Source organism: Suncus etruscus, chromosome 10 (assembly GCF_024139225.1).
Source record: "Suncus etruscus isolate mSunEtr1 chromosome 10, mSunEtr1.pri.cur, whole genome shotgun sequence".
Taxonomy (NCBI): domain Eukaryota; kingdom Metazoa; phylum Chordata; class Mammalia; order Eulipotyphla; family Soricidae; genus Suncus; species Suncus etruscus.
In genome coordinates, this window is record NC_064857.1 from 67,930,723 (window position 1) to 67,938,510 (window position 7,788).

Sequence of the window (7,788 nt, forward strand, 5' to 3'; positions counted from 1 at the left end):
AGAAAAGTCTGTTGTGTTCATTTATATTTTTCCTACCAATTTTTTTTATCTTCCTGGATTCATTTTTTTCTTTTTATTTTTTATGGAGCACACAATTATGGGAATTTTATTATGAGGATGTGACGTATATCTAAATACTAGTCTTTAGCCCAAAATAAATTCTCAACATTTGGGGCTTCTGCTTCTTTAAAAAATGGTGGTTTGGGGCCGGAGAGATAGCATGGAGGTAAGGTGTTTGCCTTTCATGCAGAAGGTCATCGGTTCGAATCCCGGCGTCCCATATGGTCCCCTGTGCCTGCCAGGAGCAATTTCTGAGCATGGAGCCAGGAGTAACCCCTGAGCACTGCTGGGTGTGACCCAAAAACCACAAAAAAAAAAAAAAAAAGTGGTGGTTCGAATCCTGGCATCCTATATAGTCCCCCGATCCTGCCAGGAGCTATTTCTGAGCTTAGAGCCAGGAGTAACTCCTGAGCACTGCTTGGTGTGACCAAAAACAAACAAACAAACAAACAAAAACAAAAAAACAAAGAAAACAGAGTTACAAAGTCATAAAGATATTTATGATTGAGTTTTAGTTATTACATTGTTCCAACACCCATCCTTTCTCCAGAGTCCACTCCCCTTTGCCAGTGTTTCCAGTTTCCTACCCATCCTCCACCTGCCTCTGTGGCAGGCACTTTTCCCCTCCACCATAGTACTAGTATTCCCTTCCCTAAGATATCCCTTCACATCCAGATTTGTGACAGGCCTTCTACAGAAGGCTATTTCTCCTGCTCTTCTTTTTGTTTGTTTGTTTGTTTGTTTGTTTGAGGGAGGGTCACACCTGGCATTTCCTATAGAACAGTTCCCAAAGAGAAGAAAAGATAAAAACGGGGGGTGGGGGAATCGTCACTGTATAAGAAAATATTCAGCAAAAGTTATAGCCGTCAAAGAAAACACACATAAAATGTTGAAAAGACATATGTGTCCTTTTTATGCCTTTTGGAATAGTTGGGTGGGTGTTAACTCCAAGGCATCACTTTGGTCTGTGACATAGGACTCTACAGTACTCAAGTTAAAAAGGGTAAATGTGGAGTAATGATGATAGGGGGTAAGAGAGTTAAAAAGGGGGCCGGGTAGGTGGCGCTGGAGGTAAGGTGTCTGCCTTGCAAGCGCTAGCCAAGGAAGGACCGCGGTTCGATCCCCTGGCGTCCCATATGATCCCCCCAAGCCAGGGGCGATTTCTGAGCACATAGCCAGGAGTAACCCCTGAGCGTCAATGGGTGTGGCCCAAAAACCAAAAAAAAAAAAAAAAGAGAGTTAAAAAGAAAAGTAATCTTTTGTAGGGGTGTGCGAAAAAGCAGAGTACAAAATGGACATTCTGCATACATAAAGACATAATTCAATGATAGTGAGTACTATTAATATATCTTGTGCATGCGGGGGCACTAGCCCCTGCGCAGTTTTGAAAATATAGACTGGTAAAAGATTACCAGTGACTGCTTCAAGAAGCTGGGAGGCCGGAAGTTCAGAGCCCCACCCAGACCCTCCCTAAGGAGCCCAGTGGGGAATGGGGGAAAGCCTAGGGTACCTTCAAGCTCCACCAAGGGACCCACCCTGCTGGCTTGCCCAAGCATGTGGCCCGGGGAAGCCCTGGAGATCTGGAGCAAGGCGGTAGAGGGGTGCTGGGGTCACCCAAGACCCGCACCACCCCTAGGCCTGGTTAAGAAGGCCTCTGGCATGGCGGAGGCCTGCTGAACCCCATGCTGCTAGAAAATCCCTTCTCCCAGGAAGGAAAGAGATCCTTCAAGAAGCTGGGAGGCCGGGGATTTCATTTAACTGATATTCTTTGGGTATCCTAAATCTGATTCCATGTATTGTCCATATCTGGGAATCTCTCAGCAGTGCTGTCTTTGACTGTTGCTCCTTCATCAGGGTTGCCTTTCTGGCCCTCTGGAACCCAGTGATTTCTATGTTGTTCCTCGTGACTCATCCCAAAGTTCTCTTATTTACTGCTCATTTATTTTCAGGCTATTTTCTATCTGGTGGTTTTCTGCACCTCATCTTGGAGCTTACTGATGATTCTGTTTTATTGGCTGTGCATTCTGTTGTTTCTTTAGGCTCCATAACATCTTCAACATTTCCTTTGGAAAGTCATTATTAGAAAGGTCATAGAGAGGTTATTACTGGTTGAGTCTTCAGGGCTACCATCTTCATTCACTGAGTGGGTTCTGCATAGCTTTTCAATGTGACTTTTGCATTCCTGAGATGTTTTTTCTGTGCTATTGTATGAATAGATGACTAGAGTTAGTGTGTAAATGTAGCCAACTGAAGAAATGCAGCCATATGCTTGGGGTGGGGGTGGGAAGAGGAGTGGGGATCCTGACATAGGAGCAAAATGACACTTTTCTTTCTTTTCAGATTTGAGAACTTCCTCATTCTTTTAGGGTGGGTCTAAGACAATAAATCATCTTAGTTTTTAACCATTGGAATATATCTTGAGTTCCTATTCCTCTGAATTGACTAGTTTTTCTTCACTCAGCACTTAAAAGATGGTATGGCATTCCCCTCTGGCTGTCATATTTTCTGCTTAGAAATTTGAGGCTATTCTAATTGTTTTCCCCTACAGGAACAGTGTTTATTTCTCTCTTGTTGCTTTCAAATTTTCCTGGTCTTCAGTTTTCTGTAGTTTTATGGATTGCTTTTTGCAGTTTGCTCAGCTTTTCTGCAATCTTTTGTGTCCTTTTTCTCCCTCTTTTTCTCTTCTCCCTGGAACACAGGTATTAGATCTTTTGTTACAATCCACAGGTATGCAAGATTCTGTTTTTCTTTAAGTCACTTTCCTCAATAGAATTTACTCAGTAGTTTAAGGCTGAGTAAATTCTATTGTTTTATCTTTCCTATTATGTTTCCTTTGTTCGGTTATTGAGCCCATCCATAGAATGTTTTATTTCAGTTGTATTGTTCAGTAGAAATTTTCCATTAGATTCTTCTTCCTATCTCTTAGTACAAGTTTTTTTTTTTTCCCTTTCCCTCTCAGGAGTGTTTCGATTTGAGCACTGAAGTGTTTCTATCTTGATCACTTAAAATGTTTTGCCAGATATTTCTTTCCTTTTGGGGGGGGGGTGGATCACACCGGTGGTACTCAGGGGTTACTCCTGGCAGGCATGGGGGATTATATGGGACACCAGGATTCGAACCAACCACCTTTGGTCCTGGATCGGCTGCTTGCAAGGCAAACGCCACTGTGCTATCTCTCCGGGCCCTGCCAGACATTTCTGACATATCTATAATGGGTGCTAACATCGTTGGATTTTTTTTTTTTTTTTTTTTTTTTTTTTACCATTCAATTTGAGATCTTCCTGGTATGGATGGCAAAGATTTTCTATTAAAAGCTGGTTTGACAAAACAACAACAAAATAATAAAATATAAAAATAAAGGACCTGAGAGGTCCTGAGAAGAGAAGGCATTTCTCTTGCACACATTTAACTGGGTTTGATTTCACCATATATATGTGGTTGCACCACCAACCATGACCCCTGCATTAATGCAGCAGTAAATTCTGAGCACTGCCAGGTATGGCTCCCAAACAAAAGAAAAACAAACCAAAAAAGGTTTGGGTTATTGCCTTATAAAACCCTGAATCATGAATTCTCTGGCTTCCTGTGCTAGTCATTTAGCAGAGAGATCAAGGATACACCCTACTTCTGTTGATGGGAGCAGAGTCCAGGGTCCCATTCTGCTCCCTCGCCCACCTGTGTGTTGGGGTGGGGAACAGTTGTCCTTTATGATAGCACTATGGGCCACACATCTCCCCTAGGCTGCCTAGGCTCTTCCTGGCTAGGAAACATCTCTAATGCACTCCAACTAATCCCAGTATGGGAATGGGGATGGCAAGTGGCCTTGGTAAATTGGGCTGATCAAAAATGACTCTCACGGGCCCGGAGAGATAGCACAGTGGTGTTTGCCTTGCAAGCAGCCGATCCAGGACCAAAGGTGGTTGGTTCGAATCCCCGGTGTCCCATATGGTCCCCCGTGCCTGCCAGGAGCTATTTCTGAGCAGACAGCCAGGAGTAACCCCTGAGCAACGCTGGGTGTGGCCCCAAAACAAACAAACAAAAAATGACTCTGACATTCAGGACCTATTTGTGCACTTGCCATCCCAGCTTCCCTGTAGTCCTTATCTGCATTGGTGGTATAGTGGTGAGCATAGCTGCCTTCCAGCTTCCCTGTAGTCCTTGCTGGCACCATCAAGAGGCGGGCAGTGCCTCCAAAACATGGTGTGGATGAGAATACCTTGGTCCTCCCCCTGCCCAGCTCTAATCCTACCGAAGACTTTGCATTTGGCCTTTACTGGAGCAGAAATGGTAAAACTGCCTTTCAGGTTCTTTTCTTTTCCCTCTGTGATGTTTGGCCAAAGAAGCACAGTTAAGGTCTAAAAATTTTCTTTCTTTGGGACTGCCCCTTTAATGGCTGTTCTTTGGCTGGTCAGAAAGAGTAAGCTTTTTCAATTGTTATTCCACTTTTTTACTTTCATTTATTTATTTGGTTTATTATAGTACTATTAATAAAGGTTTCTCACAGACATAATTTCAACACCATACTCATCACTAGTGCAATCTCCAGAGTAGGCTTGGTAATTATAATTTTGTTAGGGTCTTGTTTGGATGAACCTTGTTTGGCTTTGCTGTGCTATCAAGTTTGGGACCCACAAAGCAAAGAGAAAATCCAGGGACTCACCATGTGTAGTTGTTCTTGGTTTCTCCAGGCTACAGTTACTTTGTACATAAGCCCAGTGTTTGTAGTTTAGCTGGGCAGGTAGAAGAGTAGGTTCTGGCATGGAAGTTATTCCGAGCTGTTCTGGGTTTCTAGTTTTCTAGCACTTGTTTTCCCACTACTTCTGGGCTGTGATCATCTTGTGGCCCTGCTTTGGAGGGAATTTTAGAGGAGGATTCTTCACTCACTTATCAGCTTCTGTGTGAGAAAATGTCAGCATGACTCACAATTTTAGTAGCACAACCTCGTCTACTTGGGCAGGTGTTTTTCAGGAGAATTTGGTTAAGAATCAATCTCAAGATAACTTATTCTCAGCAGGGAGTGATAAATAAATTGAATTTTATGGTTATTAAGTTTATTGAAAAATAAGTATTATGAATTTATTAACTTCATAGTTAAATACTTAAGTGGTTGGTAAGATTTATATTTTACTCTGGGTTAAAATATATATACACATAAACTTAGAAATAGACAAAAGTTCTAGGCCCAATATCTCATTTTAAAACTTTAACAGTGAAAACAAATAACTTTTTTTTAAATCTTACTTTACTGCTAATATTTGCTTAGCAATTAGGACCTAATTTGATTTTCTATGTTATGTATTATTACCTAGACCACAATGAGAATCTAACAGTTAGTTCTAGTATTTAGTTTCTTTTTTTTTTTTTTTTTTTGGTTTTTCGGGCCACACCCGTTTGATGCTCAGGGGTTACTCCTGGCTAAGCGCTCAGAAATCGCCCCTGGCTTGGGGGGACCATATGGGACGCCGGGGGATCGAACCGCTGGCTAGCACTTGCAAGGCAGACACCTTACCTTTAGCGCCACCTCGCCGGCCCCTAGTATTTAGTTTCAGTTGGCCAATTCTTTTTGTTTTGTTTTGGGGCCATATCTGGTGGTGCTCAGGGGTTGCTCTTGGCTCTGTACTCAGGGGATCATATGGGATACTGGGGGTTGAACCTGTGTCAGCTGCATGCAAGGCAATGCCCTACCACTGTGCTATCACTTCGGCCCCAATTCTTCTTTTTTTTTTTTTTCCCCTTTTCAAATATTTAAGATGAACTCAGAGAAAGGTTCTGAGTGTCCCAAGCAGTGCTTTTCCAAAGAAAGTCTTACCAAATTAGAAAGCTTTTTAGCTGAAGGTGCTTCCTATAAAGCAATACCAGGATACCCCCCCCCACACACACACACACAAATAAAACCCAGATAAATAGAAAACACCTCCTAGACCCTCACTCCTTTGCAGGCATTGGAGCTCTTGAGTAAATGGGGGAGCCCTATCCTCTCCCACACTCTCAAGCTCCTCCTCTCAAGGATCTGGCTTCCCTGCACCTAGCACTTCAGATGTCCTAAGAGGGTCCTTGGATCAGTTCATGTCATCCCCTCTCTTGAGTTTCTTCCCCAAACTCTGAACTCATCCTGAAGCCATACTCTGTGTAGACAGTCCAATGATGAAGTTTAAAGAGTAAAAATGAATACAGACTATTGCTAAAATGAGAGATAGAGACATTATTATCACGCTGCTTCTTCCCTTTCTCTTCAGATCTTTGAGACAGTTTGTGTTCTGAATATGTGTCCTTTCTTACTTGTTTTGATTCCTTGACTAAAACTTCTGCTTCACTGAATTTGAATTTAGGTGAATTTCCTTTTGAATTTCCTTTTTCTTTGTGACTTGTAGTTTGATGGATTATTTCTGACATCTAGGTAGAATCATAGAGTGAGCTGAACTATCATAATACTTAATCTGCCCACATCCTGGGGAGCCCGTGAATACTATTTAGAGGGTTTAGGATTTAGAGGGCTGTGGCCAGGGAAATGGTATTGTGGGTAGGGTCCTTGTTTTGCACACAGCCACAACCCAGAGTTTGATCCCTCGAATCCCATATGGTCTCTTAATAATCTCCAGGAAATCGTTACAGAGTGCAGAGCTAGGAATTGCTCTTGCATTATTGAGTATCAACAACAAACAAGCAGGGCCCGGAGAGATAGCACAGCGCCGTTTGCCTCACAAGCAGCCGATCCAGGACCTAAGGTGGTTGGTTCGAATCCCGGTGTCCCATATGGTCCCCCCGTGCCTGCCAGGAGTTTCTGTTTCTGAGCAGACAGCCAGGAGTAACTCCTGAGCAGCTCCGGGTGTGACCCAAAAACAAAACAAACAAACAAAAAAACAACAACAACAAGCAAACAAAACAAAAGAATTAGAAGGGGAGGGCTGGAGATATAGCACAGTGGTAGGACATTTGTCTTGCATGCAGCCGACCCAGGACAGATAGTGGTTAGAATCCCGGCATCTCATATGGTTCCCCAAGCCTGCCAGAAGCGATTTCTGAGTGCAAAGCCAGGGGTAACCTCTGAGTACTGCCAGTTGTGACTCCCTCCCCCCACAAAAAAAAAAAAAGAATTAGAAGGGGAGAGGAACTTCATTTTTCTATAGTTACGGTTCTACAATTCAGTTTTCACTGGTCTCAGCTAATCAAACTATTTTGTGGCATATTACATTTGTTGGAACTATCTCAAAATATTATTTATATTCATTACTGATTCTCCAACAGTTCTGTTTTAATGTTTTTCTATTTTGAATTTGTGAGCTCCCTTGCATCTTTCACTGTGAAAGCATTTGTGGGGTTTGTTGCTTTTCCTCATCTGTGTTTTTCTCTCCCCATAGCATCAGCAACTACGTGATCGTCATGTGCATGACCATCTTCCTGATGCTTCTCACGGGACTGGCGCAGCTGCTCACCACACGGAAACTCAGACCCTGGGGCAAAACCAAGAGCCATTTCCGTTGATGTTACTGGGGTTACCTTTCCTTCCTTCTCGGGGTCCTATTTCTTATTTTACTTTGGGACTGAAATCAATGATGACATAAAAAAGGACCAGGTACATAGCATCTTCTGCCCTGAGAGAGGAAGTCACATGTGGAAGTCCACATTGACAGGTTACCTGGAATAAAAGCACTTTCCTTCTCTCTGAACTTGTGCACCTGTGAAATAGTGGGGAGAGCTAGTTAAGCCTTCTCCACTCTCATTTTTCTC

The 7,788-nt window shown here is 42.9% G+C and overlaps 1 protein-coding gene across 1 annotated transcript in view; it reads left to right on the forward strand.

The window, feature by feature from the left end:
- PIGN (phosphatidylinositol glycan anchor biosynthesis class N) overlaps window positions 1-7,560 on the forward strand; it is a 103,351-nt gene extending 95,791 nt beyond the window's left edge. The window contains exon 28 of the mRNA XM_049782098.1: window positions 7,419-7,560. Coding sequence (XP_049638055.1) covers window positions 7,419-7,542 — 124 coding nt within the window. The 3' untranslated portion in view covers window positions 7,543-7,560. The remainder of the gene's footprint in view (window positions 1-7,418) is intronic.
- The last annotated feature ends 228 nt before the right edge of the window (window positions 7,561-7,788 follow it).